Source organism: Terrapene carolina, unplaced genomic scaffold, assembly GCF_002925995.2.
Source record: "Terrapene carolina triunguis isolate 2854851 unplaced genomic scaffold, T_m_triunguis-2.0 Scaffold247, whole genome shotgun sequence".
In the NCBI taxonomy this organism is placed as follows: Eukaryota; Metazoa; Chordata; order Testudines; family Emydidae; genus Terrapene; species Terrapene triunguis.
This window is the reverse complement of record NW_020664598.1, coordinates 1,371,818-1,384,013: the sequence shown is the minus strand read 5'-3', so window position 1 is coordinate 1,384,013 and position 12,196 is coordinate 1,371,818. Positions and strand designations below refer to the sequence as shown.

The following is a 12,196-nucleotide window of genomic DNA, read 5'->3' as shown; positions in this document are numbered from 1 at the left end:
GTTGGTGAAATATTATCTTTTATTGGACCAATGTCTGTTGGTGAAACAGACAAGTTTTTGGGCTTCACATTTGATGTGCCAGGAACAACTATGTTGGTGAAACCATATAATCACTATGCTGTTGAATGAACTCACATAGAAACATGATAACAGCCAAAAAAAACCTATCACCTATGGGCAAACACTTTTCACAAAGCGATCACTCTGTATCTAACCTATCAGTCCTCATCCTCAAAGGAAACCTGCATAACACCTTCAAAAGACAAGCACAGGAATTTAAATGTATAACTCTGCTAGACACTAAAACTCACGGTTTCAGCAGAGGCTAGTTTTATGGTTCATTACAACAATTTGTAATCTACTAACTCTCCTCTGTCCTATGACTGCAGAGGTGTTAATTGCCCACTTTGTTTTAAGTGGTTTCTTGCAACATGTGTAAACCTCTTATACTTCATCTGTCCCATCTTGTATTTATTTATGACACGGCTATCTATTCCAGACCTGAAGAAGAGCTCTGGGAAGCTTAAACATTTGTCTCTTTCACCAACAGAACTTAGTCCAATAAAAGATATTATCTCATCCACCTTGTCACTCCTAAAATGCAAGGAGGGATATCTAAGAACAACAAATGTAGGTTGCACTTACAAGATGCGAGACAGTATCCTGGAATGCAGTGACAGTGAAAAGGGCTTAGGTGTAATTGTAGATAACCAAATGAACAGTGCAATGTTGTCACTAAGAGGGCAAATACAATCCTTGGATGCATAAGTAGGGGAATATCAAGTAGGAGTAGAAAGGTGGCATCATACACAGCATTGGTGAGACCATTCCTGGAATACTCTGTCCACTTCTGGTGTCCACACTTCAAAAAGGATGTTGAAAAATTGAAAAGGGTTCAGAAAAAAGCTACAAGAATGATTTGAGGTCTTGAATATATGCCTCATAGTAAGCTTTAAGAAGCTCAATATATTTAATTTATCCAAGAGAAGGGTATGACAGATATGGCAATTTCCAGTGATATCCTGGATAAACCATACTGAAAAAAGCTAAACCTTATTAAATTAAGTTTAAGTATCTTAGGAGTTCATCGTATTAATAATACAAATGTTTATGTAATGTTGTGGAATTGTATTAACATCTCTAGAGGGAGAGACATGACTAATGTAGAACCTAGAGCTTCAAAAGTCAGATAAGTGAACTTTTAAAATTAAGTGGGTTTCCCAGGAAATTTCTGGGGAAGATGAATACATAAGAACAGAAGAATGACCATAAGTCAGACTACCCCAGTATCCTGTCTCTCTCAGTGGCCAGTGCCAGATGCTTCTAGCAAGTTGGAGGTTTAGGGACACCTGGAGCATGGGGTTATACCCCTGATCATCTTGGCTAATAGCCATTGATGGACCTATCCTCCATGAATTTACTAATCCTTTTTTTAAACCAAATGGTATTTTTGGTGTTCAAAACATCCCATGGCAAGGAATTCCACAGATTGACTGTGCTTTGTGTGAAAAAATACAGTACTTCCTTTTGTTTGTTTTAAACCTGCTGCCTATTAATTTAATTGTGTGACCCCCCCTAAGTTCTTGTGTTATGTGAAGAGATAGGTAACACTTCCCTACTCACTTTCTCCACACCCTTCATGATTTTATAGACCTCTTTCATGTCCTCTCTTAGTCATCTCTTTTCCAAGATGAAAAGTCACACTCTTTAATCTCTCCTCATATGGAAGCTGTTCCATACCCTTAATCATTTTTGTTGCCCGTTTCTATACTTTTTCCGATTCTAATATACCTTTTTGAGATGGGATGAAAACTGCACACAATATTCAGTGTGGGTGTACCATGGATTTGTACAGTGGCATTATGATATTTTCTGTTTTATTATCTATCCCTCTCCTAATGGTTCCTAACATTCTGTTAGCTTTTTTTGACCACCGCTGCGTATTGAGTGAATGTTTCCAGAGAACTATCCACAATGACGCCGAGATCTCTTTCAGGAGTGATAACAGCTAATATAGACACCATCATTTTTAGGTATAGTTGGGAGTATGTTTTCCAATGTGCATTACAGTAACTCCTCACTTAAAGTCGTCCCGGTTAACGTTGTTTCGTTGTTACGTTGCTGATGAATTAGGGAACATGCTCGTTTAAAGTTGTGCAATGCTCCCTTCTAACGTTGTTTGGCAGCCGCCTGCTTTGTCCACTGCTTGCAGGAAGAGCAGCCTGTTGCAGCTAGCTGGTGGGGGCTTGGAACCAGGGTGGACTGGCAGCCCCCTATCAGCTCCCCGCTCCCCTAAGTTCCCTGTGCAGCAGTTGCCAGCAGGCTAGCAATTGCAGCTATCCCTCCCCCCACTGCCATGTGCTGCTCCTGCCCTCTGCCTTGGAGCTGCTCCCTGTGGGGGGGGGGAAGGAGGGGGTTAATGTCAGGGTGTCCCCTTCCCCCCTGCTCCTACACCCCGCTTACCTCTTCTCCTCCATATAGAGCAGGGTGGGGACACAAGGGAGAGAGACAGAGAGAGCCTGGAGCAGCAGCTGCTGTCTCAACTTCCTGATCTACTTAAAGACAATGTACTTAAGAGTGAGTCAGCTTACTTAAAAGGGCAGTGTGCATCTCTCTCTCTCTCCCACACACAAGGTGTGTGTCTGTCTCTGTCTGCTATGCTATCTTCCCTCCCTCATGTTCCTGCTGCCTTGTAGAGTGCGAGGCTACATTAACAACAATGTGTTAACCCTCGAGGGCTCAGCCCAGTGCTAGTTCATCAGGGGTTCTCAAATTGGGGGTCGGGACCCCTCAGGGGGTCACGAGGTTATTACATGGGGGGGTCGCGAGCTGTCAGCCTCCACCCCAAACCCTGCTTTGCCTCCAACATTTAAAATGGTGTTAAATATATAAAAAAGTATTTTTAACTTATATGGGGGGGTCGCACTCAGAGGCTTGCTATGTGAAAGGGGTCACCAGTACAAAAGTTTGAGAACCACTGATTTAGCAGCAAGGCATTCCTTGGGAAATATCCCTCCCTCTTCCACCCTCTAACTTCACCACCTCAACCAAGCATCACAATCATCATAGCTGTGAACAGTATTAAACTGTTTGTTTAAAACGTATACTGTGTGTATATCTATATAATATATAGTTTTTTGTCTGGTGAAAAAAATTTCCCTGGAACCTAACCCTCCCATTTACATTAATTCTTATAGGGAAATGGATTCGCTTAACATCGTTTCACTTAAAGTCGCATTTTTCAGGAACATAAATACAACATTAAGTGAGGAGTTACTGTACTTTGCACTTAACACTGAATTTCATCTGCTATTTTGTCATCTAGTCAAGAGAGATCCCTTTGTAAGTCCTCACAGTCAGTTTTGGACTTAAGTACCTTGAGTAATTTCATAGTCTGCAAATTTTGCCACTTCACTGTTTACCCCTTTTTCCAGATAATTTATGAATGTTGAACAGCAAAGGTCCCAGTACAGATCCTTTGGGGACTGCAGTCCATTGGGGGGAATGGCCCCTCCCTCTCTGGGTCTGTGGGTGGCCAATTTGCCTCACTACGTCTCTGGGAGGTCGCCTGGAGTGGGGAATCAGCGGGACGACGGGAGACGTGAGCATGGGTCTGTGATCAGGGCTGAACGACAAACACGGTTACAGAGCCCAGCCCCTGGTCAGGGCGGGGCAACAAAGAGTCTGAGAGCTCAGGCCTGTACTCAGGCTGAGCTGCAAAACAGTCGGGCCTCCTAACTCTAGCGGAGGGCTGACAAGCGCAGGCTTCTTGCCTAAGAGAGGGGGAGACTGCCACTCACGGATTGGGGTGGCAGGGGGGACGCAGGCCCACCTACTCCACTGCGTCCCGGTCCAGGGCCCTAGCAGTGGCAGAGTGGTCTGCCACTGGGTCAGCAGAGAACCTGACCACAACACGGTGACTCACTCGCTGGCAGCGTTGCAGCCAGACAGGGGTCAGCTACTCCGGGCCACTTCCTAACTCCCCCTCAGGGCACACCTGGCTCTGTAGAGGGTCATCCAGGAAGAGGGCCTCTGTCAGGGCTTGGAGCTCCTCCATGTTCGGGTCTGTAAATGGCCCTGGCTAGTCCTCAGCTTCCTCGGGGTCTGTGGCAGCCTCCCAGCTCGGGAGTTTGCAGGAGGCATCTGACTCCTCCGGTGGCTGGGCCCCAACTGAGTGATCCAGCCCACCTTTTGTACTTCCTGTTCCGCCCCCTGAACTTCCGGAGGGAGGGTTGAGCATGGAGTGGCTCCGCCCACCAGGGTTCAAAGTGAGGGGCCCCTCCCCCTCCGGGTCTGTGAGCAGCCAATCCGCCTCACTACAGGGAGCCTGCTATTTACCCCACTCTGTTGTAAAAACTGACCATTTCTTCCTACCCTTTGTTTCCTATCTTTTAACCAGTACTGAACCATGAGAGGACCTTCCCTCTTTGTCCATGACTGCTTACCTTGCTTAAGAGCCTTTGGTGTGGGACCTGTCAAAGACTTTCTGAAAGTCCAAGTACACTATATCAACTGGATCACTTTTGTCCACATGCTTGCTGACTCCCTCAAAGAATTCTCACAGACTGGTGAGACATGATTTTTCCCTTTACAAAAGCCATGTTGACTATTCCGCAACATATCATGTTCATATATGTGTCTTGACAATTCTGTTTTTTACTATAGTTTCAACCAATCTGCCAGATACTTACTAGCCTGTAATTGCCAGGATAATCTCTTGAGCCTTTTTTAAAAATAGGTATTACATTATTTACCTTCCAGTCATCTGGTACACAGGCTGATTTAGCAATAGGTTACATACCAGAGTTAGTAGTTCTGCAATTTCATATTTGAGTTCTTTCAGAGCTTTTAGGTGAATACCATCTGGTCCTGGTGACCTATTACTGTTTATCAATTTGTTCGGAAACCACCTCTACTGACATCTCAATATAGGACAGTTTCCTCAGATCTGTCACCTAAAAAGAATGGCTCAGGTGTGTGGATCTCCCCCACATCCTCTGCAGTGAAGATCTATGCAAAGATTCATTTAGTTTCTCCACAATGGCCTTCTCTTCCTTGAGTGCTCCTTTAGCACGTCATCTGAAAGTCCCCAACTATGGGACAGTTTCCCTCCGCTCTAGCCTGAAGCTCTCCTTATCTGAGACTTTCATCCTCCATCATCCAGCACAGAGGCTGTCAAACTGGGGTGAGACCGCTCTATTGTGTCCCTGAAAGTCTCCTCTATGTGCCTCTCTGTCTCCCTTAGCTCCTCAAGTTCAGTCACTTTGGCCTTAAGAGTCTGTTTTATATAGTGTGTGTGTGTGTATATATGTATATACACACACAGACACACTATATTTGCATATACACACACAGATTATGCAAGAACTCATCCTTTTGAAGTTTCACCATGAGGAAGGACCATCTGCTGATTACCTGTTATTTGAGGACAATATCAGAGGCCCAAACTGTACAAAGGAATGATTCACAGATTCATGGGGATTCTTGTTCTGAACTAACAGCTGTTATGAACATATCACCACACAACCCCCCTGGTGAGATGTGAAGGATTGATCACTTGCCAGAGCCCTTGTTGGAAATGAGGTTCTCTCTGGTAAGCTTATTAGCAACGTATGTTCTTCTATTGTTTTTAATTTGTTTTCTCTATAATGCTTTCACCTTAAGAATAAATATGCTTGCTTAGGACAAGCTGTGTAGTACACTATGACTATGGGCAATTCTGCTGCTTATAGCGTCTGGCGAGAAAGCAAAGCAGGCTTGCTTAGAAAGTCTGACTTGCTGGGAAACCCAAACTGTAGGCAGGGAATTGGGAAACCTGCAAAATCCCTGGTCAGGAGGGAGAGAGACATGGGTCTCCATCCAAGAGAGGTGATGGCTGGGGAGCCGGGATCCTAATAGAGGGTGCCCTTCATGAACCACAGAGGGGGAATACACAAAGTATTCCTGTGACACAAAGTAAGAGGTGACTTGATTATGGTCTACAAGTACCCACATAAGGAAAAGATTTCTGACAATAGAACTTAAATCTAGCAGAGAAAGGCATACTAAGATCAATAGTTGGAAGCTAAAGCAAGACAAATTCAGACTAGAAATAAGTATTAATTTAATTTTTTTTTAAACTGAGGGGAATGAATTACTGGAACAACTTCCTTAGGGATGCAGTTGATTCTCCATCATTTGAAATCAGGAATGACGCTCTCTCTAAAAGATAAACTATAACTCAAACAGAAGTTAAGGGCTTCATCAAGAAGCTAGTAGTTGAGGTTGTATGGTCTGTGATATACAGGAGGTTACACTAGATCAGGATTTCTCAAACGTCATTGCACCCTGACCCCCTTCTGACAACAAAAATTACTACACGACCCCGGGAGGGGGGACTGAAGCCTGAGCCCCACAACCCCAGGCTGGGGGGCCAAGGCAAAAGCCCAAGACCTGCCATCCTGGGGGGCGCTGAAGCTTGAGGGCTTCAGCCCTTGGGGATAGGATGTGGCTCAGATTTTGGTTTCAGCCCTGAGCCCCAGCAAGTCTAACGCCAGCACTGGCGACCCCATTAAAACAGGGTCACGACCCACTCTGAGGTCCTGACCCACAGTTGGAGAACCGCTGCACTAGATAATCATAACAGTTTCTTCTGATCTCAAAAATCTATTACTCTCACCTGCAGTCGTGTCTTCAAAAGCTTTCGTTTAAACCCTTCATAGAACATGAACTGTATGGCAGGATTGAAGACCAGCAGCAAGGAGGGGAAAGTACCATTCCACAAAGCCAAGACTCCTTCATCCCGTATTATCTGATGAAAGGCATCTGATGTGGAAAGTGGAGCGAAGCAACAGGAATTCTTAACATACAGAGTGACATTCTGATTGCAAAGGGTATGATTAATTCTACATTTTGAATATCATCCTCCATTGTGTATGGGTCATCTCAGCAGCCTGGACCCACTGCTCCCTGTGATACACTTCTTCTTTTGCCTTTTAAACTAATGAACAGTCAGCAGCACTGGGTCATGGTCATAAGGTCACTCTCTGGAGTTCTCAGGCAGCAAGAACCCCCCCACTCCCCTCCGGAATCATGGGATGTATATCCTCCCTCCACCAACAGAACATTTACTATGTAGGAGCTATACAGGCATAGAGCACTGAGGCCTATTTCAAAAAATGGAGACAGTTTGGAGGACTGGATAGCTCAGGAGATTAATGATGGTAAATAAAGTCTCATATTTCTAGACTGACAGTTCAAACTTTAGTCCAGTTCAGTGATGACTGGAAGCCACTGTTACCTCATTGGCTAGTCAATAACCTACATGAAATCAGTTTGTGGGCCTAGCAGAATAAGTGTCCACAACCCTAGCAGCTACAACCAGAACTGGCAAAAGTTGGCTTCCTTGCCAGTTTCTACAAAAAAGTTCAAGAACTGAATGGGTCAGGAAGACTGTACAACCCTCCTCCCTTAGGTGGGGCCCTCTTCAGGATCAACGATGGGCACCGTGCACACATACAAGGAGGGTGGGAGACTTATGCTACTGTGGATAAGGGCCTTTGGTCTTCAGAGCCATCAATCCAATCTTTTTCACAAACATGAAATTCACTGAGAAAAATGACTTCACCAGGTGCTTACCCACGATGCCCTTGTAGTTGGTTGGTACAATATCTTCATTTCTAAACTTTGCTCCCTGCAGTTTCAGTCGTGTGTTCACGACCCAGAGTGGAGTGGTCAAGAGTACGTTCACGACACCTAATACAAAAGCACCCCACGAGGGGAAGAAAATAAATCTTAACAAAAGTAAAACAGAAACAATGGGTATGTCTTTCTACATTTTTTCCTTCTTTAATTTCAATGTACAAACTAATTCAGTAGTAATTCACATAGTATAGAAAACTACATAGCAGGAATTTTAAAAAAGATCAACACACAGCAAAGGTAACTACATAACTTCTAACTAAAGTTATTTCTGTAGTTTCTCCAATGAGGCCAAAGAGGTCAAAACAATGGGTTTTTCAACAACTAATTAAAGGTTCCTTAGGTCAAGCAAATTCCAAGACAGTCTTCAATGGGGTTACTTCAGGGATGAATTTGGCCCAACATGTTGAAAAGCATATCTATTAGTCACCATCCAGCTAGACTCAGTTATAAGAGAAGTCATGTTGTTTACAGCTTTGGGAATTTTTAGAAACCTGACAAGTTTTGTTAAAACTCTTCCAATCTAGTTTTGTTGCCTGCAAAGGAAGACCTCTCATCTGTTAGATATCTGCTGGAAGTTCTACTCCACATGATTCAATGATGGTGGTAAAAGCTACTGATTCAACACCTAGTTAAAGAAGATTCAGTTATTCAAAATAATGCAAAATTGCAAAAATCTTCTTTAACAAAGAACTCTGATATCAGTAGGAAATCTACTCCCACTTTGATCTGTCCTGGAAGATAATGGCATCTAAGTACCATGGTAATGGGTACATTACATAGAGAAAATGGCTCAAAATCGGATTTTTTTTTTTGTCCAAGCGTTCAACAGAAATCATTTTATAATTGTGTGTGTATATATACACCCACACCCACGCACACAGAGAATGTGGGGTGGTAGAAGACCTAGAGTAAATATGCATGACAAATAAAGAGAGCCATAATATGAAGCGGTTCTCTATAAGATACAAAATACAAAACACCCAGGCAACATGACCTCCAATGGGCTTCATAAAGCAAGGAGGTCATTATGTAATTTGGTTAAAAATCTGAGTTTCACAGAATCTCATGTTATGACATACTATGTCATCATGCCTTATAGGTTCCATTACCTGCAACAAACCCCAGGACCAAATCTTTTCCTGTGGTTGAATGTTGGCCTTTGACCCAGAGAGCTCTGAGACTGTTAAATGTATAAAAATAGACAAAATTGGAGCAGCAGAGGCTGGAAATAACAGGGAACCACCCTCGATACGGTGCCAGGCTGAGGAGAAAAAACAACAGGCAAAGTAAGGGTCAGAAAACTACCATTATAAATTTAAAGCATCTGGGATCTGACCCAAAGCTCACTGAAGTCAATGTGAATTTTTCCATTGATTTCAACAGACTTTGCATCAGGCCTCCAAAGAGAAAAAACATACTGGAAGCCATTGGTTAAACAGATCCACAGAGAACAGAGTTGTGGACCCAAGAAGGAGTTATACAGGTGGCTTTCATCCACAAGGATCCCAAAGTGTTTTGCAAATCCATCAATAGAGGAATTTTTTATATGCTACTGAAATACTGTACCTTTGGGATAGAAAACAATATCTACTCTTTGCCAGGGACAGCACACATTTTTAAAAAATTGCGTTTATTTAATTTTCTTTGTATGTTTGTGGGAAGATTCACACAGCTGGCACTATATATAATACCATTATATTGAGACAATTTCCAACCAGTAACAATCACACTGACTCAATATAATTCTTAACTCTATTACTGGTTAAAATAAAGCACTCAATTCTTTGCTTATACTGATAACACTCATGAGTAATTCCACTGAAATAAGTGGAGTTACAAAGGCTGGTATAAGTGAAAAGAGAAACAGACTCGGGAAATCTATAGTCGGTGTATCTTCAAATTGTACGTATCAACATTCCCCCGTTTAGTTGGGAAAGTACGAAGAGTTAAGTTTCTAAAGTTACAGGCTTCCATGATTAACTATCAGTAGTACAGTTACTGGTGGGGAGAAAGAGAAGACGGAGAAGGAAAAACCAACTCTTGCATGTTTCTGGTCCCTTCTATCTCAGGAAAAATATATATACACCTTATATGAACCATATACTCTATTTAAAAACAAAATAAACCCCCAAAGTCTTCATAAAAATCAGAGATACTTCCGATGATCTGATTACAAATATTTTTTCAGAAGAAACCTCCAGAAGTGCAAAACAGCAAACATCGAAGATAAGAAAAATCAGTTTATTTTAGTGGCTCAAGTTACCAGTACCCTCAATCCAAACCTGTTCTGGTGATAAGAGTAAAGTCCAAGTTACTGTTCTGAATTTTATCCAGGTGTTGAACTTCTCTCATCTAGTTCACATCAGCAAGATGAACTAGACCACACCAGCAGAAAACTGTTTTCAATGTCATTTGAGAAAGGTGGGAGTGAGAGGAAATGGATAAAGCAGTTTTTGACACGTTAAGAACAGTGTTTTCCTGGTGCAGACAAGGGCCTAAGAAGAAAACTTGTGTTAGCGAAACCGGTTTTTAAAAAACAAATTCCACTACCACAAATATTTGTATAGCGTGAAAGGAGCCTTTGCCAACTAACACCCACAGTATGCTTGGGATCTTGCACCTTTTATTGTTTTTCCAGTTGTCCCACCCATTTCTCCAAAACTAGCTTTATCTAGGGCTCTTAAGTGTCTTGAGGGAAATCAATAAGTTTCCCATTGCCAGGAAAAAAACAGTTACGTACCTGTTTGCTAACTGTTGTTCTTCAATATGTGACGCACATAGCCATTACACTTCAGGTGGTGCATGCCAGTGTCGGAGATTTTTTTCTCCCATAGCAGTACCCATTAGGGCAGTATACGTGCCCTCCATATGCTTGTGGTGCCAGCTAAGGGTATAAGGGGCGGAGCCCACCCCAAATTCCTACACGCCAGCAGCCCATATTTTTGACTCCGATGTAAGAGGGAAGGAGGCTGGGTCATGGAATGGACACATGCAACTTATCTTGAAGAACAAGTTACAGAACAGGTATATAATTTTTTTTCTTCAAGTGTTTGCACTTGTCCATTCCAGGTGACTCACAAACAGTATGAGATCAAGGAGGGTATCGGAGTCTAGCTGAACAAGGACTGCAACACAACTCTCACAAATCTAGCATCATCTTTTGAGGCTTGGGAGACAGCATAATGACTGGTGAAGATATGAACAGATGACCTAGTTGCAGCCTTGCAAATGTCACTGTTGGCTAAGAAAGCAGCTGATGCTGCTTGCAGTGTGCTGAAACTCTCTCAGGTATAGAAAACTTAGTGATATCATAGCACAGTAGAATACAGGAAGAAATCCAGGAGGAAATTCTCCAAGGAGAAATGAGTTGACCCTTCATCTGTCAGCAAAGGAGATGAATAATTGACGGGACACTCTAAACTGCTTAGTCCTGTCCAGATAAACTAATGCCCTGCGGATGTCCAAAGTATGGAGTTTTTCCTCATCTTTATGAGAGTGAGGCGTTGGAAAAAAGGTTGGTAAGTATATAGACTGATTTAGGTGAAAATCTGACACCACTTTAGTTAGAAATGTAGGGTGTGAATGTAACCAGACCTTACACGTATAGAACACCATATGGGAGATGGAGGATCAGCAACTAAAGCCTGAAATTCTGTTGTGCTACTAGCCAAAGTAATAGCCACCAGGAACACTACCTTCATTGAGAGATGAGAAAAAGAGCAACTAGTCATAGGCTTAAAAGGGGGAGGGGAGGTCCCATTAAAGCTGACAAAATCAATTTTAGATCCTATGATGGTGTGGGATCTCTTACAGATGGGAAGACCCTGTACAACCCTTTCAAGAATCTAACAATAGTAAGGTTAGAAAAAACAGATCTTCCTTCCATAGGAGAATGGAATACGGAAACAGCCACCAAGTGAACTCTCAGGGAACCGACAGAGTTCTTTTCTGTTGGGTGAAGCAGATAATCCAGAAGAAAATATATGGAAGCCTGCAAGGGAGGGGTGCCCTTCTGTTGGACCACACAGAGAATCTTCTCCATTTCATGAGCAGGGTCCTGTGAAAATTCCAATTTCATGAACTGTGCAGAAAATGCTAAATTAGTCCAATATCACTATCTTCCCAACAGCAGAGAGGTAGAAGTGGGCATTCATGCAAGCCAGTCTTGTGATTGGTATGGCTTGTAGTGTGTTCTGGGTAGTAGCTGCACTGGCTACTGTATGTCACATAAACCAGCTCCTGAGACCCTCCCACAAACTATTGTTCTGACATGATGATGCTGCCGCATGTTAGGAACCGCACAGAGCACAAGACTGGTGCACATGGATGCTCGTTTCCAACTCCCTGCTGTTGGAAAAAATCACAGCAGTTTGGAGGGGACTTGGCAGTCATGCATATGCCACAAAATTCTATATTTTACCATTACACTGCCATGAATTAAAAAAAAAAAGCCATGATTTTCTCAGGGCCTATTCATGAGGTACGTGCATTTGGTGGATGGCTTTCTGCTATT

General features: G+C 42.9%; 1 protein-coding gene across 2 annotated transcripts in view; it reads right to left on the bottom strand.

Annotated features, from left to right (window-relative positions):
* SLC25A17 (solute carrier family 25 member 17) overlaps positions 1 to 12,196 on the bottom strand; it is a 51,660-nt gene that overhangs the window by 7,158 nt on the left and 32,306 nt on the right. The window contains exons 4-6 of one of the 2 annotated variants that reach the window (XM_024200405.2): positions 8,793 to 8,944; positions 7,618 to 7,734; positions 6,659 to 6,804 (exon numbers count right to left, since the gene is read on the bottom strand). In XM_024200405.2, coding sequence (XP_024056173.2) covers positions 6,659 to 6,804; positions 7,618 to 7,734; positions 8,793 to 8,944 — 415 coding nt within the window. The remainder of the gene's footprint in view (positions 1 to 6,658; positions 6,805 to 7,617; positions 7,735 to 8,792; positions 8,945 to 12,196) is intronic. The other variant, XM_024200406.2, reaches the window with a different exon arrangement.